The sequence below is a fragment of the Stegodyphus dumicola genome, chromosome X2 (genome assembly GCF_044657685.1).
Source record: "Stegodyphus dumicola isolate Sdum_Otavi_A_Nest chromosome X2, ASM4465768v1".
NCBI classification, from domain to species: Eukaryota; Metazoa; Arthropoda; class Arachnida; order Araneae; family Eresidae; genus Stegodyphus; species Stegodyphus dumicola.
The window spans coordinates 200,080,074-200,103,975 of NC_140781.1; the positions used below are offsets into that span (position 1 = coordinate 200,080,074).

The following is a 23,902-nucleotide window of genomic DNA, read 5'->3' on the forward strand; positions in this document are numbered from 1 at the left end:
CCAGGTAGGCGAAAAAATAAAAAGTGACTTTTAAGTCATGCAGTTCGAATTTAGTGATGGAGAAACGAAATTAAAAAGTTCTTGCAGGTGCAGAGAAAGTCCAAAAAGTAGAGGATCGAGCCCTTGATCTCGATGTACCAGCTGTGTTCTTTACCACTGGGCTATGACCGCTCATTGTAGTAGGTGTCAGAAAAGCTATGTACTTCATCACCTGATTAACTCCCATTTTCGGCGAAGTCAATGAGTTTGTGCGCTGTTTTAAATCGGCCCATAATTTCTCGACTGAAGATTTTGCATTCTGAATTTTTTCAATAAGTGCGGCCACAGTTTCAAGTAGTTTCTGAATATTTTCATCTAGTACCCATGACATGGCATCATTAATAGTTTTTGGAACTTTTCTTGCGGGAGTTAGAATAATTTTCACCCTGAATAGAAAATATTTGAATGTATAAAGTAGTTGGAAAGACAGCTTACCAAAATAAGAGAATCCCTTAATTTTTTTTTTTTTTTTTATTTTTAAAATTTACATTACTCGTGTCACACAACACAACATTTTCTCTATAGAAATCTATTAGTTGAAAAATTTTAGTTTCATTCCAATGAAATGCAGCCATGTTTATTATTCCAAATGAGGAGAAAAGCACGTGATAACTCAAAGCAATCTTATTGGCTAGAGACACTGATTTTATCATATGTTACTGAAGTCGCGACAGAGAACATGACCAATAATTTTTGGCGCATGCGCAGATCCTTAAAATTATTGCTATACGAGAAAGTCGGCCAAGAAAATCGCTTCGTGTAGACGGGCTTTTAGTGTAGGGCGGTTAGAAGGATGACAACATTCACTTTAAGAGAAATGCTAGAAAATCTTTTTGGATGCTGATTTTAAGAATTTTGATTAATTATTAGGATTAAATAAAATAAAAGTAAAGCCTTTTTCTAAATTGTTTAACTTGTAATATCATTTTGTGATCAAATTATTTGTAAATAAATTTGAACTTACATCACCTGATGCAAAATTTGAATGTTAAAAAATCTTCACGTTTATATAGAAATATAATTTAAAATGTTATTAAAATATATGTTGTATTTCACAGAAAAAAAAAAAAAAAAAAGCAAGGAAATGTCAATATATGATATGATGAATGAAGCTTATTTTTAAATGGGCCCACCAGCGGCCGAGCGGTAAAGTCGCTGAACACTGGTAGTTCGGTCCGAGGTTCGAATCCCGCGAACGGGCTGGCTGCATGGGTGTTTTCGTGGTTTTCCCCATGTGTAACGTGTATACGAGCCAGTTTCCCTTAGAAAGTCCTCCACGAAAGGCATCCCTCCCTTTAGGCAGATAGCCCTAGTGTGCTTTGCCATAATTAAGTACACCACCTATTTTTAAATGTTAGAGAATATTACTTACATTTGTGACATCTATTTGAAAAGGAAATTTCTTTATTTGCATCTTTTCTTCTGAAATTTTTGTAGAATTGAAGCAAATTTTATATAGTTCAACGGTATTTTTTAAATTTCATTGTTTAATCATCTAGGGCTGTACCAGGAATATTTGGGAACCAGCAGAGTAGATATATTGATGTCATACATCAAATGCTTACACAGAGCTTAAGTGATCAGTCGTCAGAAGATGTAAGTTTTACAGCTGAAATATGCATAGAAAAATTTTTTAATCAATAGTTAAATATCTAGTCACTTAAAATATTTATATTTTAGAGAATTTTGTTGAACCTTTGAGATTAATTATAAATGTATTTCTAAAGTGTGTACATATCAGTGCAAGAATATAAATTCTGCATTTACTAATATGTATAAATTTACGCATGTATTAGGTCCGTTATGCTGCTGTCAAAGCTACTACATCGTTTATATTAACTCATGAGAAGGAGGTTCTTGTTCAGAAACAGTTTGGAGATTGTGTGAATCTGCTTCTTGCAGTAAGTATGATTTTAAACTTTGGTTTTATTTTAATCTTTCCTTTCTCTGTTTTCTCTAAAATTAGCATCTTAAGGTCACTTATTGTAGCTTCTCATTTTCTAATTACCCTAATAATGTGCCTCTGAAGAGAATCAAGCTTCCTATTTCTGTGATCTCACTAATTTCCATTTAATACTTCTTTCCATTAAAAGAACTCTGAAATATTCTGGTAGTTGAAATACTTTTAGATGATATTGATTTATTTTCTGGAAATAAATAGTACATTTTATATTTTATTCTATTGTAACATATACGGAGGGTGTTCACACGTTTTTGCATATATATAAAAACAAACCTTAAAATTTTATTTTCTAATATTCTAAATATAATAAATAATTTATTTCTAATATTCACAGTCTTATAGCCCTTTTGTTGAACTATCATATTAAATCTTGATTTCCAAGATAAAAGCCCTTTTATTAAAACATCAAGGTTGATTTTATTCCACTTTTCCTTCACAATCTTTCATAGTTCATTCAGTGTTTTGGCAGCCTGCTTATAAAGAGCTTGTTTTTAAAGTCTAGATGCACAGTAATCCATAGAAGACACATCAGGGACTTGGGTGGGATGCATTTAAAGAGAATAGCTTCAATTCCAGTTTCATTTCTCATTTTTTCCCCCAAAAAATAGAGCAGTAGATTTAGAGGTATGGCTTTGGAGCAAGGATGTCAAACTCCCACAACAAATATTTTTGCCGCCCGGCCAATATATCGGCAAATAATAATATATAATAATAAAATAACATATCGACGAAGAAAAAAATGAAATGTTTACTGCTAAGTAATTAAGGATAATTTATTCAGTGTTGTTAGATTACTCACAGCGAGCTGACACACACACACACACACACACACACACACACACACTACTTAAATTACAAATGCGTGTGAGTAGTTTATGTTCAGCTACCTTCGGCTTTTGGGGGGACACGTGCACTCGGAACTTGTACGCATCCCCCGATAGCCGAATGTGGCCGAACTCATGGTCTCAGTTTTCCAATCATAGTTTTGTACGATATATTGGTGCATGCATATGCATGCACTTTGTTTTATTATTAATTATTACGTAATTCATATTGTTATGGATTTCATAGTTATTTATTTAGTTTTTTTTTTTTAAATATAGAATTGTAATTAAATTTGCTTCAAGTTGCCTTAGCAACGCAGACGATTTTTGAAAAGACAGCTGCGTTGAAAGGTTAAAAATAGAACAGCGTGTGCATTTAATACCTAATAAATATAAATATCTTGTAATTGCTGTTGCCATCCACAAAAATCCAGATATTTATAGATGTCTCCAGTATATTTGAGAAATTAATTATAAAGCTTATAAAAGCCGAGAACAAACAACTCATCTCAGTAGTAGCTGTAGTTCTAGCGAACTTGTTTGTTTACTTAATGCTGTGATTGATTTGTAGCGATTTCGCTGTGAGATAAAGTTAGTTTCTCTGTTTTGAATTGATTTTTGCTAAACGTTTGACATTTTGTGATATTGTTAGAATATTTTTGAAGAAATATTTCAGCATTTTGATTTATCTCTTGTGGAAAGAATAAATTTTTAACTTTTTAACGTTAACCGTGTTTATTCCAGCCCTTTGTATTCAGTATGTCTATATCAAAACCAAGTGGTAGTAAAATTAAACGAAAAATCGCTGACAAACACAGAATATTCCAAGTTTTAGAGCATGAAGTCACCATGATACGTTTTGCTTCCACCCTGTTGACAGTCATCTTCTTCTAAAATCATCCCTACAAAGTGATGTGTTTTTTTCCTGCCCTGTAAATTCTGCAACTACATATACATTTATTAAGCTAACTTCTGCCAAAGGTAAATTTCATTGTACTACATTCATCCATTTTCAGAATTTTGCTGAGAATTTCGTCATCTGTGTCAGAGTAGATATCGTTAACTTTCAGTCTCTTAAAGGAGGATTTAGGCTGATTTAAGTTGGAACATTCAGGTTGATCAGGAGATACCAATAGTAGTCCTTTATCATATCTGTATGAACAAATGTCAGTTGGCATACACAGGAAACAGCTTAATCTTCTGAAACGCAGAACGTTGGGTTTTGCTCTGGCCCACAAAACTTGGTGCACTTTCATTGTACCTATAAATTTTGCTACTTCTTCTTTTAGACTTTCATGAAGTGTATCGAATTCATATTCCTTTATGGGTATTATTTCAATACTTTTAATATTTTTCTGTAGTTCAGAGACAAGTTGACCGAAGCATGAAATGTCTTTTCCCCTGGCCACAGGAATGTGCTTCAAAGTTCCCCCGAGCCCATCCGGTGCACCTTTTCCATGCCCTGCTTTATTGTAATTCCAGGTTATTTCTTTCACAGATGAGAGGACAGATGGAAAGTGTGTGGCAATTAAATGAGACATCTTTCGGTTGTGATATTGTGTACTTGGTCCATCACTGAGGAAATGAATAATTTTTAAGCTAGGGACAAGGGTTTTCACACTTTTAAGTACTTCACTAAAGTGGGTACAGATGGCGGTAGTTTTATTATCATGTTTCAGACTTTCTGATAAGGTACAGAATGACTTGGAAAGTACTGCAGTAGACAATTCATTTCTGTAGTAAACTATGACTGTGTGGATGCTTACTTGTTGGCGTGAACCACTGAAATTAAATTCCTGGATTTCCCTTGAGTATTTATACTCGTAATTTTCAGAGAAATCCATATGGATTAACACTTTCTTGGGTTTCAATAGGTCTTTTATATTCTTCAGGCCCACCAGTGGCCAAGCAGTAACGTCGCCGTACATTGGTAGTTTGGTCCGAGGTTCGAATCCCGCGAATGGGCTGGCTGCATGGGTGTTTTCATGGTTTTCCCCATGTGTAACGTGTATACGAGCCAGTTTCCCTTAAAAAGTCCTCCACGAAGGCATCCCTCCCTTTAGGCAGATAGCCCTCGAGTGCTTTGCCATAATCTAATAAACCAAACCAAACTTTTATATTCTTCAGTTCTCTCTGCTGGTGTAAAATATTACTAATATGAACCATGAATTTTGGCATTTCTGATTGCAAGGCGAACCAGTTCTGCAGCAGAACAGTTAATCTGATCTTTAGAATGCTTTTTAACAGTTTTGGGAATTCTTTTGGCCTCAATGTTCACTTTTTTCAAAACCCATTTCTCTTATGACGCTGTGTCATCATCTGAATATTTAAAATTTTTTATCTTTTTGTTTTTACATTCATTGCAGTTCCTCTCTAACCATTTCTCAATATTTTCTTTAGTATCACAGCATAAACTTTTGTAAAATTCATCTAGGGTTCTCTCAGAAAGAATCTTCTGTTGCTTTAACGCACTCACCGTGAGTTTCATGTTCTCATGAAGGCTACATAAACATGTGTCTCGCTTACCGACCTTTTTCTGGACACACCAGACTCGGAAAAGTTTGCAAAATGTACTGTAATGTACAAAATATTGCAGATACTTAGTGGAGAAAGCCTTCTAAAGGTTTTGCAAACTATCATTTAAGTAGCATTTTTGTTTCTTCAACCCATTTCTACTTATTGTATCTTTCTTTCCAGGGCATAATGTGCTGCAAGAAATCATCTTCCAAAAAATCCTGAATATCTTGTTTAATCAGCTCCAACATGGCTTGAATCATGGGTTTTTCTTTACCATCTCTATTTTTAAGATTTTGAATATTTTTTTTAATTCATTCATGCACTTATACTTTTTTATAATGTTTCCAGCTACATAACAGAGAAAATATTTTCTAGATTCGTTCTTATTTTGTGCTTTCTGAAAATTATCAGTCATTTGGGAAATCATTGCTTCATTAAAAACTAATCTCCTTTTTATAGGAGAAGATACCTTCACACCTTTTAGCAATTTCTTGACTTTAGTATTTCGTGTATCATCTTTCCTTTTGTTATGCTTTCTCTTTTCCCTATAATATTTACTTTTATATTTGCTACATTTTGGTTTGTATATTTTTAGTTCTTCCTCTAGTTTTTTATTTTCCTGTAAGCAGCTGACCTATTCTTGTTTACTTTTTTCCTACCACTCCACTTTTCTAGATATTCCTGAAGAGTAACTGTTTGTAGATATTTCAGAACTTGCATATTGTGGCTGTGGAGATGATAAATTTTCTTGAGATTCAGTAGTTTTCATTTAGGACTACAGGTAATACAGGACTAGAAGGAGGACTGTCCACACTTAAGATCAGTAACTGTTCCTTCTTTTTGGCTGCACGGTATTTCTTTAAACATTCTTTCCAACTTTTTTGCTTAGCTCTTTGCTCTCGGACTGATGTCATTTCATGAATAGATTTTATTTTGCCTGCCTTTTTTCGAGCATGGTACCATTCACGTTCTTTTCTCTTTGCCTTTTTCATATATCTTGGGGTCGCTTTTAATACATTCACGTCTTTTTCTCTCACATTCTCTTTTCTGTTTCTGCCTTGCTAATTTGTACTTCTCACATTCTTTCTTGGTTTTTTCTTTTTTTTTTTCTATCATGTTTCTGTAATGTAACTCTTTAATTTTTTATAAATTTTTCATAGTATTAGCAACTATTTACTAGATATGTAGCTTTAAAATCAACTAGGCCTTATGCTAGCTACGGCCCTGTCCATTATCATAGCTGTTTTTTTTTTTAATTGGTTGAAACATCATTCATTGTCACCTAGGCCTATCTCTTATGTTTGGCACCTAGAATTTTTTTCTTAATTTATTTATGCTGGAATCACACCAATGAAATGGAAATCTTGTTTGCTTAAAAATCATATAATGATGGTTATATAATATCAGACAAATTGCGATAGAACTTATTTTATATGTAAACTCCAAGAAGTAGGTGCCAGTAAATTTACACTTGACATAATATGTTTATTACTATAAAAGAGATTTAACCCGCGAGCACACGCGGCGGGTATGTCATACTCACGTACATTTTTCTTTTTGTATATTTCTCCCCCATTCTTTCATAAAAGGACGAAACTTACTGTAGCTGAGTTCCAGATCATATACTTAAATGGGGGAAATTCCTGAGGTGGCAAGTGCAACGGTTTTTTAGGACCAGCATTGTTCGGGCATGTCATACCTGCGCGTGTACTGGCGTTTCTCAGTGAGTCACTTTGCACTTCTCGTTTTCAAGCTTTTAGTATAAGTTTTTCTTGAGTTGTAAGCATGGCGCCGTATATTCCTTATGATGAAGAGATGAAAAGATTGAGAAATCTCCTTGAAACAGTTTCTTCTGATGAGGATTCATTTAGTGAAGAAGAGGAAGATGTTGATGACGAAGAATATAATTAGTAATCATGATTCATCCATATAGAGTAGTGATACAGAAACAGAAACTCTGGAATGTAGCAATGAGTTCTATGTTGGGAAAAAATGGAGTAAAATGGAACAAAAATAAATTCCGGACTAATGTTAGTATTGGCTCCAAAATATAACTAAACTCCCTGGAAATACAGAGTATTCTAAAGACGTCTCAACACCTTTAGAGTCCTTGTCATTGCTTATCGATGAAGATATGTTAAAACATGTAGTTGACAATACAAATATTTATATGTATTCAATATGAGAAAATTTCACACTAGAACGGGATGAGTACTTTTCTCAAAGCCTTAGGGATGCAGCTAATAGAAAATGTTCGAAATGAACGACGACGAGCATCTGTGGTTCCTGATTCTGGACGAACACTGACCACCGATGAACATGTTAACAATGGACCGCCCTCCAAAAAACCTAAAATGACTTAGCAGAGGTGTACAGAGTGCTCCAAGAAAAAAGAAAGATTAGATTCATTTGTGAAAATTGTAGCAAAAGTATATGTATGGAACATATAACCTCATTTTGTAAACAATGTTATAAAAATTGTAAGTAAATTTTTCCTCTCCTTATTGTTTCCTATTTTGTCTAAAATGAAGTATTAACTTGGTTTTACATTTTAATTTCTTTTTAAAAAACCGATTAATTTTTTCGGCAAATTTTTATTTACAGTTTTTTTTATTCGGGTATGACATACTCGCCGCGTGTTCTCGTGTTCGTCAGATCGGTGCATGTGCTCGCGGGTTAACCTTATAGTTAGGCCTAACATGTACACTTAACATGATTAAAAAAACATACAATAGTTCACATTTTAAAGGTTTTGAAAGCTTTATTCATATATGTACTCAATAGAGATGCACACAAAATGGCTGCCTCTCTTCAACACCACTGGAAAGAAATTAACAGTGTTGCCATGTGAAAATTTTTTTAAAAAAATCCCTCTGTCCATGGATGTTATGCTTGAACCCGACTGCAAACTTTAGATGAACAAAACTTTCTAAATTTACCAAATTTATTATAACTTTAACAGGTAGAAATATTTTTCAATACATATTTGTTTAATTTAATTAAAAAATAATAGTTCATGTAGTTTTAATAATATGTCAACATGTTTAAGTAAACTATGGGCTGGTTGCAGTCCATGGAGTTGATTTTTGTCACATATTTGGAATTTTATCGTACAAAAACAATTAAAAATAAATTTTCAATTTTAGGGGGCTAATTAGTACCCATCTAAAACTACATAGTACAATTTGTTACATGAATGTTGTATTACTAGAACAGTTAATATTCTTGAGTTTCAAGAAAGTACCCGAATTTGGAGAATGACCAATAAGCAGAGTTTTATGATAGTTGGAGTCACATGTAATTATGTTCCTTTTCTTTACTGATATAAATAAATAACCGAGACAACTCAGAATTAAATAAAATTAACAAACACAGAGTTGTGTGTGATATATAAAGAGCTGTCAAAATTTTAAGCCTTTTTATACCATTTATTATAATGAGATCGTTACAGATTTTCTTCTAAATATATGTATTAAGGTCTATTTTTAGCAAAAAATTGGAAAATCAGTAATTTAATGAGTTTTGGAGTACCTGGTCCCCTATTTAGTATGCTGTTAAAATGGTTCTTTTTTCCTAACTTAGTTGAAATTGTACAGTATGTTGTGCAGTACATGAACTGTTATTTTTTTTCACTTTTCACTTGACTTTCAGAGATTATTCTAAAATGTTAGAATGTCAAAGATTATAAGGCTTTTGTAGGTATGAGAAAGAGAGTACTCTGCAATGTTTAATTCAGACCCTCCCTATCTTATGAACGAGCATGCTCAGAATCACTGTTCATACCATGATTTTGTTCGTGAAGTTATTACTTGGTTCGCTACTCCTAATGAATGATAGTGATATAAGAGCTGTAAATTCTATCAAATGGACTATTAAAAATACTAAAACTAATAAATAACACATTTTAAGATTTAAATATAGCACATTTTAAATAAAAAAATACGAGCAAAAAATTACTTCTCCCCATGCATATTGGAGTGATATATTTGAATCATGTGGCTAATGAATAGGAATGAGACGTGACTTTCCTTCTAAAGACTCGTCAGTGAGTGAAGGGGACATTTGAAATGAGAAGGCTGTTGGAGAGAGCTAGCTAGTAACCTGTAACACCCATTTCTAAAGTGTCTAAACTTGTATGAACATAATTTCTTTTTTTTTTTAATCTTAATTAAGATGATAGGACTATGCCCATCATAACTATGCCTAAGATAGTGCCCATCGGACTATCTTAGGCAAACCTATCAGAATTTGGGTTGTGGTTCCCCCCCCCCCTTTTTCCAAAAAAAGAGAGAGAAATATGTTCATAAGGTTTGTAAATATAGCGTACATTATACTTTACTGTTAATTTATTTCATGCTGCAAATGTCTTACTGTACATAATTCATCGATTAATTTTAATTATGTTACACAAACTTCCTATTTTATGTTATGTTTGCTGTTATCTGTGAGAAATACTGCAATGTCATTACCGGTAGAGACAGGGAAATCACTGAAATGACTTTTATAACTTTCCTTATTAATTTCAGTGGATATATTTCTGTGTAATTAAGTATGGTTTTAATGAACACTGTGAAGAATATTATTAGCCATTTAAATGTAAACAAGATTCTCTTTTATATAACAGTCAGATTCATATGATTTGTAATTTTAGCATGTTCCTTGATCTGCAATCAGCCATCAGTTCTACTGGAAGAGGAAATTAAGATGCCGGTTTTGGTGCATAGCTAGTGACCCGATTTTCTGTATTTGAAATCACAATATACACGGCAAATCTGCTATCGATGCATGCACGATGCTTCCCTGATTGCGAACACTTGTTCTAAAGTGAGTGCAGACCCATCAGCGGCCAAGCAGTAAAGTCTCTGAACATTGGTGGTTTCGTTTGTGATTTAAACCCCAGCGAAGAGGCTGTCTGCATGTTCCCTATGTGTAACATGTATGTGTGCCAGTTTCCCTTAGAAAGTCCTTCATGAAAGCATTCTTCCCTTTCCTTAGATATTCCTTGAGTAAAAGGATACCTTTCTAAGGAAAACCTGAGCAAAGGGATATTTGCCATAATTAAATAATCAAAATAATCTAAAATGCTACTTGTATAAAAAATAATTGAGTATTAATGTATGTGTGAGTAATTAAAAATTCAGTTTTACAGTATGTGTATAAAGTCAGCAACCATAAATTTAATGTAAATTACACAACTAGTTTTAATTAATTTGTAGATTAATGTTTTTATTTGTGTTTTATTTAGTTCCTTGATCATGCATTGGATGATATAAATGCACGGCCGGAAGATATTTTGAGGTATATTATCGACCTAGTTGAGACCTGCCCGCAGTATTTTAGAGCACAGTTAGATCTTGTAATGCAAATTTGTCTAAAGGTAAATTTCATCTTTTATACTTTTTTTATTAGATGCTGTAATGATTTGTGGACTTCTTCAGAACCTTGATGAACATTAAAAGCATTCTGGAATGTACTGTTTTCTTCTAGCAGGTGTTAATTTTTTCAGACTAGTGGTATTCAAATTTGATGGCAGTAAGACAGCATAAAAATGCAAACAAGCTCCTGAAAACAATTTTGCAAACCTAACAGAGAGTGGACACTTAGTTATACATAATTCATTAGATTTTCTAGGATTTTAATCCACCTTGCAAGTTAGGATTTGAATATGGCTGCTGTAGGCTATTAATTTTCACAATACCATTAAAAAGGCGTTGTAAGATGTTTAGAATGGACCCTGAGACAAAAAAATTATGTTCTAGTGAAGTACTAAACTGTTGGCAAAAACTTTATAATTGAGGTTTTCTATCATGAGAACTGTTTAAGATATTAGAGATCATTCTAGTGGGAGGGGGGGATTTTATTTTTTTGTGTGAGAAATTTTTTTCTAAATGAATACAATTTAGGCGTTTTCATCATTTTTCTTCTTTTCTCCTCAGGAGAAGGAAAATGTAAAAATGAACTTGGGTAACATCAGAAAACATGAAATTGTATCCTGTTGTGAAATACAGAATTAATGGCAAATGACTGAGGCATTATTTTATACAAATTAGTTGGAAAGATTAGAAATCATTTAAGTTGAAAAATATTTGTATTTTTGTCATATTTAAGGAAAGGTTGTCTTACTAAAAAAAGGTCAGTAGTAAGCATTTTTCATTATTTTTTCTGAGTTCTCCATAGGAGAAGGAAAAACAACTTTGCCATGCATTGAAATGGATCCAAAATTCTATGCTTACTTTTTAAAACTCTTAGTAATATTTGTCGTACTTACCATTGCATGAAGTAATTTAGCTGTGGTCTTAGGTTTAATTGAAATGTATATTATAAATGATAACCTTTTCTTTTTAAATATGCTTTTAGTTTCATATGTTTGTTAACTCTATGCCTTTATTTCTAGAATCTCCTGCTCAATCCACTACTAAATGTTACTTTTATTTTTGTTAGCCAGGAAAAAGTAATGTAAAGATTAAAGACAGGACAAAGCAGTCACTAATTAAGTCTTCTGATTTAACTGACAATATATTCATTTACGATTGCAAGCTTTTGTGTTTGGTTTGGAATAAAGCAAAGTAACTCTGCACTTGCCAGATCTTTATCTTTTCATAAATTTTTTTGATGGTAGTAGTTGTAATGGGCACCATCCCTCCACCATTACGGTTAATTGGTTCTGCCCACGTCTTTGTCTAGTATTTATTAATAATTCTTAAACTTTTACATTGCCATATATTGTGCCTGATTTACAAATAAAGTCTATTCAATAATTATATTCACATTATTAGCACAACTTATTACATTAATTTTGGTTGAAAAATTCTCTCTAATGAATTTCTTTTGTAATTTCTGTTTATTTTTAAGCAGTCTATATATTATTTCTTTATGATGAAGTTTCTCGTCTGTTATTTTCACCATTTCAAATAGAATGTTGTCTAAGTCCTCCTGCAGCAAAATTAAATGAATTTTGAGTTCTTTCTTGAGTTTCTCAGTTTCAAGGTTTCTATTGTATTCCTCATATTGTACCTTATATATTGTGCTAATGTCTTCCAGAATAGTACTTTATTTTTCCAAAGTTTTTCGTCTTTTCCATTTGTAAGTCGCTGAATCCTATCTCTCTTTGATCACACAAAATCAACATGGGTATGCTTTCTTGTAACTTGATTTTCAAGTTTATAATATCTTTATGACAATTTAACAAACAATGCATCATGTCTTCATAGTCGTGAAAAGTGAGTATTTATTTTTCGTAATTTGAATGCATGTACATTTTAAATATAATATATATGATACTTTTGCTAGAAATTAATCACTTTTTCAAATTATGAGCCCTGATATTATTTGCTTTACTCTATTTAGATTGCATTTATTACTTGGTTGATAGTAGTAGGTGAGCTTGTGGGAGGGGGAAGGAATTGATGGTAGTATGTAAGCGAAAAAAAGCTAACAAATTTGAGATAAAGCTGGTGTGAAAACCTGAAAGTATGCCCAGGAAATTTGTTTTTGATTAAGTTTAAAAATGCTGGAAATTAAAGCATTGACCATCTGCTTTAAATATCAAGATAACTAAATCAGAAAATTAAATGTACACTTCAGTGTCTCTACAGGGTTGTCACGCTACCTGGGAATACGAAAAAAGTCAGGGAATTCGAAAACTGACCAAAAAATTCAGAGAATTTAAATATTTTAGTCAAAATCTTAAAGTCAGGGAATTTCATATGCCGATCCCTTCAAGAAAGCGAGTTTTGCGCCAACGTTGGAAGCAATCACTTTCTTGGCGAATCAATGTATCGCGTGAGCGTCATTCTGGCAGCTGACATAGAGCCAATTTTCATAGTTCCAATTACAGGGTTCGTAGTGGTCCTTACAAGTGCTTATATTTGAAAATAAAATATAAAGGCCCTTATAGGTGCTTACTTTTTCTTTAAAGCCCGTATATTTTTGTTTTTAGTGCTTATTTTTTGCTTTTAGTGATTTTTTTAATCCTTTTTTTTTTAATGAACGTGCATTTTTCCCCCGTACCAAAGCCGAAACTAAATAAACAACTTTTCTTCCTTGATGGTAAATCATACTCCCGGAAATTGCTTTTCCCCCCTTTCTCCGCATTAATGTAACCTATGGTGCGCGCAAGAATACAGGCAGGTGCATGTTGTTCTATTGGCCAAAGAATTGGGAAAACGGTAGAAAATTCCGTTACATTCGGTATTCTTTCCTCCCACCCAAATACTACACATGTTTGAATTTCTATCAAGATTTTAATAATTTGCATTCTCGTTCCGCGTGGTCAGTTCATATTCGTGTTTATTATGATCGTTATGCTTATATTATATGAATATTTATAATAATATAGTTGCAGTAACTGCTGAAGTATAGATAAACTTCCAAAGATGGGTGTGTTTTTACACAGACAAGCTTTCTAAGGAATAATATTCGGAATGGCTTAAATAAAAGGAAAGTATTCGAATAGTCAATTTTTTTTTTTTTTTTTTTTGCCAATATATTATACAGTACGGAGGTTGGGAGGTTCTTCCCTTTCTCTGCAAAATCTCTAATATTGAAGCAGCGGACTTTTTTTGGTCACTGTCCAATCTGGGTTGAGTAGGACTAAAAGTTTTTGCGGTCCACCCAACCCAAGCGAAAATTGATTCTATTCCGGAAATTTAACGCAATCTGTTGAAAATTAGAATCAGAAACACCCCAGATTAGTCTCTTTCTTTTCCTTTATTTAGTTCTTTATTCTCCGAATACCGGCACCTGTTGATTCCGATTGCGTAATATCCCATGTATAATCTTCTGAATAAAAAATCTTCTGAATAAAAAAATATGTATTGTTAAGAAGGAAAACTCTGCAACAGGAGTGGCTCCATTCCAACGTATAGGGAAACAGCTGCACATGCACATGCACGAAATATCTCTTGCCAAAGCTCGAAGCCGGTGTTGAAGTTCAAAGGTCACGTTATCAAGAGTTCATAAAATAAATATCGTTTAAAATTTCTTTAAACTTTAAAGCAAAAGAAAATATTTTTCGTGCAAGTATAATTATTAATGGATTCTTTATTTTTAGGGGGGTAAACTACGAAAATCCGTGTTTAAATTTTTGCGAAAAATCAAAGGACAGGCCTTTGTCAAAGAACGTTTCTTCTTAACACATATTCCTCAATTCCCTATACACATCGCTGAGAGGGAAATTCTGACCACCAAGTTCCGTTGCCAAATCCCTCGGCGAATTTTCCCTCTGATTTCTAGCGGCGTAATAGCATTATGTGTATGGAACCTTTCTTTCTTATATAGACGTGCTTTGGTTAGAATGCGTATCATTACACTCCGTGGGTTAGAATAGCCTTTGTATCATATTCTAACCTCCATGGTACACATGGGATTTGGAGGCATTATGATGAGCAGTAAACAGGTCATTTGGTTTGGTGACAATTTTCAAAATCGTGCCAAGGCCTTAACGTATATTAGGATTTTATCGCAAAATCTTTTAAACCTTTTTTTCCCTTCTTTTTAAAGTACAGCGCACTCGGGATCTGGCGATATTATGATGAGCAGTAAACGGGTCATTTTGGTGTTGGCGACAATTTTCAAATTCGTGCCAGGGCCTTACCGTATACTAGGATTTTACCACAAAATCTTTTAAACCTTTTTTTCCTTTTTAATAAATGCCTTATTAGTCATTTTGCAGTAAAATAAAAAAAAAAAAAATCAGTCATCTAGGCTAACCATTAAATATAACTATATTCACTAAAATATCGTTGATTATTCCAATTCAATTTTTAAGTAATTATCTCTATTTTTATGTTATTTGTATCATTTAATGTTGTTTCTTCCCTCTAAATTTATTTATCCCTTTTATTGTTATTAAATAATACTTTCAAATTTCAGCAAATTTTCTCTGGTATAATCCTGAAAATAATTCTAGCAGTATCATCATGCATACCATCACAGATTTTAATGCTCATATTTTTGCTTATGTATGCTTCTGAATAAATATAAAATACCTGAATGTATTTAAAAATATCATTAAATATATTTCTTTCTTTTGTTTAGCTGCAAAATGTCTGCCAAAAAAAAGAAATTTTTAATCCAGATTAGGCAGATTCTGATCACAGTCTTCAGTGGAGAAAACAATTCACATTATAGTTAAAATAGTAATGTTTTGGGGGATTAAATCATATGTAATTGGCAAATTTTTGTGTTCTCAGCTAATACCATAATTAATTTACCTCTTAGCACAGCCAATGTGCATTACGCGGATAGACTGGAATTTTTTTGAAACACACCTTGAAAAGTCGGAATTTTATTCTCCTGTCTGAGTGGCAACCCTGGTATAGCACTGAAGAGGACTTTTTTCCGAAAATGTCCTTTCTGTAAATTTAAAATAGGGGACATGATCTTGGACTTCTCAACTGTGTACAAATTTTGAATAATTCATGGGAATCTAAAAAATGCCTCTGAAAATTTCCAAGGTACGATTTTAAAAAATATGTAAAATGATGTCTAAAATTCTGCATAATTCATATGTTGTTTGAATTTTTATACACTGGTCAGCAAATTAAAGCTTTGTGTGTACCATTAACATGAGCAAGCTTCTTCCATCAAGTCCTCCCGTCCCTTAGGTGGATAGCCCTTATATGCTTGGCATGTTCATTTAACCTAACCCATATCGATATTTAGGCTTCATTTAATATGTTGCATTCCAAATGGAAATATTCACATATATTGTAAAAGAATTGTAGAATTTGTAATGCATAATGTATGTGCTAATGTTAAACTTAAAGATAGATATTGGAAGCTATAAAAATGAGAAATATTTCTCAACATTTATAGTTATTTTTTGCTTTTTTGATGGCGTAACTTTTAACGCAAAATCAGTAGTAGTCACCCATTACGTTAGGTTCCCATTTATCTTGATATCTTTGCTAAATGCCTTGAATATCATAATGGAATATTTGCCATTAATTATCGCTCACACCTCCTCGGGGGAGAATCCAAGTTCTAAAGTGGAAAATAAACTATACTTTGCGACAAGCTAACCTGAGAACACATGCAAAGCTAGAACGACCTTTTCACAGCTTTTCACCCTGTTCTTCAAGTTATCCATACGCAGTAAACTGCCCGCGGATATTTAATTCCTCTAATTCGCTACACATTTGGCGACTTCTTGCCAAATCCAGCGTTTAAATAGCAATCTTTTTATGCAGTGAAGCTGTAATTGTTATTGATAGTTCATCATTGTGTAAAATGTAGGGCATGTTATTCATTTTCTTAATCTGTGTGAAATATTTCACTATTATCTAAATGTGAGAATACTAATTTGATGATTTTTAAAACTTGAAACTGGAAGAGCTAACAATGCATTCCTTGCAGTTTGGGTCAAATTTTTTCCCCAAGACCATTCGCATAATTAAAAGTAAAATATATAAATTTGGAAAATCTGGTAGTAAGTTATTTTTTTTTTTTTTTTAATTTTTAAGAGTTTATGCAGAAAGGGTTAAGAGTTAATGCAGTGAATGTATAAGTTAGGCAAAAACCATACATTTTCTTTGAGGTATAAAAACAACAAGCATATCATTAGCAAAACATCTGGCTATTCCTTTCCTTAGATGGAGTCATCTGCAAGTGAAGCCCATTAATGATAGAGTTGCTTAAGCTGTGAAACATTGGTAGTATGCAGAGAGTTCGTTTGTAGTGACTTTTGTAAGCTCTGAACTGCATAGGAGTCCCTCAGCACGTTATATAAAAAAAAGTCCTTTACCCTTGTAAATTCCCCATGAAGCCATCTCTTCCTTTAGGCAGAAACCCTTGTTCATTCTACCATAGTTAATTTTATTGATCAGTATTTCCGTATTGGTTAGGTTAGGTGATTTGAATATAGCACAGCACACAAGAGATATCCGACTAAGGGGTGAGATGCATTTTGTGGAGGACTTCCTAAAGGAAACAAGCTCATATTCACGTTACACATGAGAAAACCACCAAAACCGACTATGAATACAGCCCGTTCGCGTGCGCTCAAACGATTCAGCGATTTAACCACTCAGCTACTGGTGCGACACTTCCATTTTATATTTTCTAAGGGATTTGTTAGCTTGTATTTATAATGCTTTTTATAACTGTTTACAGGTCTGCCCCCCCTCTTTTTTGTGTTATAAACGACTCCTGTATTTTTAATTTGTGGCATTGGAAAGGGCTTTTTTTAACTGAGGTATTCAATCCCGCAAAGATTATAACAAGTAATAATATCGTTATCGTATTTATCAGGAAAATGCCCTCTGGTAATTGACAAAAATATTCATTACGATAATCTTAGCTGTACTGTTTATTCAGCTTTATGAGTTTGAAAATTATACACATATGTCGAAGATGAAGCAGATACCATAGCAATTGCTTTTCTCCTCCCAGTTAGTAAATGAATGAATGCCTTAATTGCTTTTCTCGTCAAGAGTGTGGTGAGGTCGGGGTTGCTGGAATTTGCTGTTTCGCCAATAATGCCCAAAAAAAGGATGTCTTCCTGCTGGTCATGGAATGATTGATACGATTTAGCAAATTTTAAAACAAAAAGCTGGACACAACGTAATCTATCGTTTCAGTTATTTTTTCCTTCCGTTCTCTTTGTTCAACAGTATTCATATATCACTGTGTAATTTTTACAATATTACTTCTCGAAACGGTAGAACTATATTCTACGGCAGACGCATACACTTTCTACTATATCCGGTGTTCTCAACTTAGGTTGACCTGAAGTATAGTAATTGTACAGGAAGGCATTCTTGAAATCAGCTGTCAAGAGTTTTCTGCTACATTATTTCCCTGAAATCCATCTCCAGTATTTGTCATTCTTAGCATTGTGGCAGTAGCTACTACATTGGCAGAAATATGAGACACTAATATGTACAATTCCTGTAGAGGAAACAATTTTTAGTTTTCAAATGTTGATAAAATACAAAATGTATCTTGTAAAATTAGTCGCATGGAGTCGGAAATAATGTTCTAATGCAAAATTAAATACAGTGGTGCAATAATCTAGTTCGTGTATTCCCAAACTTTTTCTTTGCAGACCCCTATTAAAAGAATGATTTTCTTCATTAACCCCCTTTCATTTTTCTCTATATACGGAGTTGCCACACTACCTGGAACACCGAGAAATTTGAAAATTGACCGAAGAAGTGAGGAAATTTAAATATTTTTGTCTAAATTTGGAAAATTCATTGCGATCCTCCAAAAAGCAATTTTTGTGCCAACATCGAAAGCAATCACATTCTTGGCAAATCATGTATCGCGTGAGCGTCACTCGAACAGGTGTAGAGCCAGTTTTCGCAGCGCCAGTCAGATTGTCTTTTAGAAAGGCAAAGAAAGTTTCCTGCATCTTTGATTTCCAGTAACATCGAGAATCCAGAGATTCGCATGTGCAGTACATGTTGAACGAAAGTAAATCCCCCCGTACTCGTATAAAACAAAATCTTTTAAACCTTTTCTTCTTTCTTAAATGCCTTATTTTTCATTTTGCAGTAAAATAATAACAACAAAAATAACCAGTCGTCTAGGCTTACCATTTAATATATCTATATTATCCAAAATAACATCGATTTTTTGTAAATAAGGTTTTAATCCTTAAGTAATTAACTTTATTTTAATGTGCTTTCTTCCTTCTAAATTTATTTATTATTACTTAATAATCTCAAATTTCAGGGAATTTTCTCTGGCGTACTTGTGAAACTATATTCTAGCAGTAATATTACATGAAATTTAATGACCTGGAGAAAACAACTCCTGTTATAGTAATAAAAGTTATGCTTACCACTTCTCCACATTTCTTTACAAAATCAGTTAATTGGAATATTTCACCTTTGTTTTGCAATATCTGAAAACCTTTAAAATTAGCGGCTATCATCATCAAATTTAGCTATCATTGACTATACATATTTGGCTATGCATCATGAGCTTGGCAACTAACGACAAGTTGTTCCGTTAATAATAATCTTCATTTATTAATTATTCAACTGTAAAGTACAAGGTAATCAAAAACCTCCATTGTCTGATACAAACAAGTAACAGTGTGTCACTGCCTGTTCGTCATTGTTTACTCGGCACCACAATACATCCCTATTTGATCCAGTACTCACCAGCAATGAAACGTGGGTCCAGTATAACATACCCAAGGTGTTCCAGACATTGGTTGCTACCACGGAACTTAGTGCCTCACAGTGCAAGACCTTCTCTCCACCCATACAAGATCATGTTCTGTATCTGCTAGACTATTCGCTAAGTGGTGCACTATGAGCTCCTGCCAGTGGGTCAAACCATCACAGCAAGTCTGTACTAATAGCAGTTGGAACATGTGCATCAAGCATTAATGCATAGAGCCAGCATTGGTCAACTGTAAGGGTTTACTCCTCCTCCATGACAATGCAAGGCCACATGTGGCTCTCGAGGCCTGGGACAACATCCAGCGACTTGGCTGGGAGACTACCCCATCCACCATACTTTCTCCTTAGACCTCACCACCACCTTTTCCATTCACTGGACAATCATGGTCATGGAAAACCCTTCAACAACCAGCCACATCTCGAAAAGGCCCTCATGGATTTTCTTTACGTCCAAGACTACAGAGAGTTTTACCGTGATGGGCATCACACAGCTAGCCACTCGTTGGCAAAAGGCACCGGGTGCCAATGGTGATTACTCTTTTTGGTTTTGAACTAATTATTTGTTTTATGACTTTTTCTTTCTCACTGTCCAAAACGGCAAAATTTTTTTGTTATCCTCTATATATTAAAAACAGCTTCTGATAGGACATTCTCTTATAGATTCTTATTCTATTTTGTGAACAGAAAGCATCTAGAAGTATTTGTCTCAGAGTTTGTATTTTAGATGCGACACCCTACGTAATATTAATATGACTGTGTTAAATGTTGGAGCTTGCCTTTTCCAGATAGATGGGAACTGACATTCTGATTCATTTTTCAGTAAATGGTTGTTTCCTTGTCAGAATGTATGGCCTGTTATTCAAAGAGAGGACTTTAGTATTTTAGTAGTGGTTTTAAAGTTTGATATATGCATCTCTGGAGCTGTAGTTTGAATTGTATTTGCATGTAATCATCTTAACTTTCTAATGAAAAAAAATTACCTCTTGGAAATGCTTGATAGACCATAGAAAAGATGTAGCAAGAAAATAACTTGCCAAAAGATGAAAGAGCACAGAAATGCAGATGAATTCTTTCTAGACTACCAAACACTTAAGGGGGGGAAGTGTTAATGTTTGATTTTTGCATAGTAGTAATTATGTAAGTTATATGGTGAAAATTGTTTGGTATTCTCATCTTAATGCTGTTTTCTTGGGAAAAAAATCCTGTTCTGTCAAATTAGTTTTATTAAGAAATGTTACTAAGAATGCAAAGGTCAAGTGTGTTTGCTCTTAAAATACTTGTACATGGAAGGTTCTTCAGAGTAAGTAGTTTTATATCTACTTATTGTCTTGAAAATAGTTGGCATAATTTTCTTCTGGATTTAAGAAGAAAAAAAAAAAAAAAAAAATATCACCTAGCCTATGATCATCCTTTTCGTATCATCGAGTTGAGTTTCCATTAATTAATTATTTTTTTATATTTTTTATAGGGTTCATGCAGTATTTCATGCTCTGAATCTTGTCGTATTCTCTGTCTTGAAGTTGTTGTGACACTAACAGAAACTGCACCTGGTATGATTAGGAAATTAGGAAGTAAACATTTACCATCATTGAGTAAGTAAAAGTGAGAGACTCCTGTGCCAACTATAAATTTAATAAGTTTGCTTGCGAAAAATAAATATTTAAAACTAATAACTAACTTGTACGTTGTAATGATATATATAGGGATTTGACGAAATGACTTGAAAATTTTTTAAGTGTGAAAAATTGAGAATCTCTTAAAGGCATTCAAGTACTTTTCATACTCATATTGTGCAGCATTTTTTCTTAAGGCCCGTCTACACATAGCGATTTCCTCAGCCAACTTAGCTGGCCGACAATATCTGAGATAGCTTGCGTCTCAGCCAATCACTGCGAAAGGAAGTGTTCCCGCCCTCTACAGCGTCACACTGTCTACAATTTGTAAACAAAGTTTATGGTGTTGTCAGATAGTCAAAATAATGGATGACTATTTTACTTTAAATTGCTACTATAGATACAGCTGCAATTTTGAACTTAGCTACTGCTACTGAAGGGGGGGGAGGAAATGCATTGGGACCAGAAATTGGGTCAAACGACGAGAAATCCATGGTGTCTTCGTAATACCCTGCTCCGGGAGTTGCGCATTGAAGACACGGTACAATTCGGAAAATATTTACAGATGGTGCCACGTGATTTTGATTTTTTGCTAAATTTAGTTTGCAGCAAAATTAAAAAAAATATATATATATGATTTTCTTTGTGTACTGAGTACACAGATTACTCTTTATATCATTTCATTTATTTTTAAATTTCATTTTCAGGCACTCATGTTTGTACACTTAAATCTTGAAATAATTAAAAAACCATGTTTCAGAAAAGATAAGTAACTACTGTGCTTTAAATCAAAACCTTTATTAATGAATAAATAGATAATAATGTCATTAAAATCAAACCAGTACGAGTAAAAAGTAGTAATAAAGAATAAAGATTACTATACTACTAAGCAACAGTATAATTTCAGTGCAAAAATTTCAAATAAGAAATATCATAAAGATGCAAAGTCTTAAATAGTATATTTATTGAACATTAAAAAACTAATATCAGCATAATTAAATAGCTAATACAGTCTGAAAATTATGATCATGTGACTCGATAGACAGTGTAGTGACACAGCACACCGGATGACAAGTTTTAGTGTGCAGTAGAATCTCCATGTACATGTGTGGATTGTCACTTCACCAGTGTGTTCTGGAAGTTTGTCGTCTGACAGATGGAACTATGTTTCATTGGAAATGGACGAGTAAATATCCTGCAGCACCTTCACAGATATACTGACCAGAAACCATTCATGAAACTGAATGCGAGTTGTAGTGTCCACATCCTGGTACTAATGCATCATGATAACTTTTAGTGCACACAAAATCAAATCCTAGTTCAGGATCTGCATAGTTGCTGACTGAGACACCTGTTCTGCAAACAAGATTTTTTTGTGGAACATGTATCATTAGGTGTGCTGCATTGCCCACCTTTACCTCAATGTGGACAGTTCTTGAATTCACTTTTGGCCTATTTTGCAATTAGTTTCTGCACTTCTGATTTGTATGGGGCCTTTACTGTAACTCCATCGAATTATGTCGTAAACGAATTTGCACAGTTTCCAAGAACTGGGCCATGCCTATGTCTTAACAACAGAGATAAGCTACTGCACCATTAACACAATGCTGACCCACCAAACCACACTTACAACTTTCCTCACCGTTCGAGATGCATGATTTGTTGCACATATATCAAGCATGTGTTTCTGCTGACTTGCACACTACCTGCCTGAGGGTCATAATTCAACACCTCCTGCATCTGCTCTAAGTAGCGTGTTGTCACACCATACCATATTTACTCAATCACTCATTCCTTTTAGATTTGTTCACCGAGCCTTTTTTAAAAGATATTATTGATTGATAAAATAACTGTGATATGAAAATGTATTTTTTGAGGGTGCTTTTCAGATGTGTAACCAAAGAGCAGAATATAGTGGAATTACTCCTTTGAGGCAAAGTAGGGTCATTTGTTTATTATAAATATGATAACTACATTTATTTATTTCTAAAAGAAGTTTAAGAAAAATTTTGGTTTGGTGAGTTTTATATGAAAAGGAAATACAGGTTTCCAAAAACTGAGGAAAAATCAGAAAAGTAGCGACAACTTGTCCAAAAATAAGCCAATACATATAAAATTTGACCATGTTGTTTGACCATGTTGCAAGAATTGCCGAATAAAACTGCAGTAGGCAAATTAGTAGCACTGCAGTTGAAACACGTCATCTGTGAGGGAGCATAAAATTACATGTTTCATAGCAAGCCTGTAAATTTCACTGAGATGCTAAGATAAGAAGTCTGGGGTGGCCAATTTGTAACAATGACCTCCAGGCATCATTAGGTGACAAGAACTGTGACGTATAGCTATTGGGAAACTAGTGGCTGGACAAAAGCTGAAGTAGCCAGGTGGTAAATGTGACTCATTCTCTGGTTGGCAGCAATTTCTAACCACAGGTTTGGAATTCAAGAGGTTCAGCTAAGGATGGCGAACTGCGACTGCGAGCGCCAATGACCTATGTCTGTTGGTGCAAGTGCGCACAAAAGAATAGAACCTCATCTCTAACTCGACTCAGATCCTTTATTGGTGTAGCCATCAAAAGGTTGGTATCAACATCAGCTAGGTGTAGAAGGCTTCACGAAGGAGGTCTGTGCTTGAAGTGACCAGCCATTTGCATGCCACTCATGTCACATCATAGAAGGGAACATTTCGGATGGACATGTCAACATATCCACTGGATTGTTAATCAGTGGAGGATTATTTTCTTTATGGATGAGTCTAGGTTTAGCCTCAAAGCAAGTAGGCTTAATTTCATTTGACATGGAACCCATT

At 33.8% G+C, this 23,902-nt stretch overlaps 1 protein-coding gene across 3 annotated transcripts in view; it reads left to right on the forward strand.

Moving 5' to 3' along the window:
• Karybeta3 (karyopherin beta 3) overlaps positions 1-23,902 on the forward strand; it is a 196,376-nt gene that overhangs the window by 77,972 nt on the left and 94,502 nt on the right. For all 3 annotated transcript variants that reach the window (XM_085809207.1, XM_085809206.1, XM_085809205.1), the window contains exons 5-8: positions 1,539-1,635; positions 1,836-1,940; positions 10,589-10,720; positions 20,950-21,073. In XM_085809207.1, the coding sequence (XP_085665333.1) occupies positions 1,539-1,635; positions 1,836-1,940; positions 10,589-10,720; positions 20,950-21,073 (458 nt within the window). The remainder of the gene's footprint in view (positions 1-1,538; positions 1,636-1,835; positions 1,941-10,588; positions 10,721-20,949; positions 21,074-23,902) is intronic.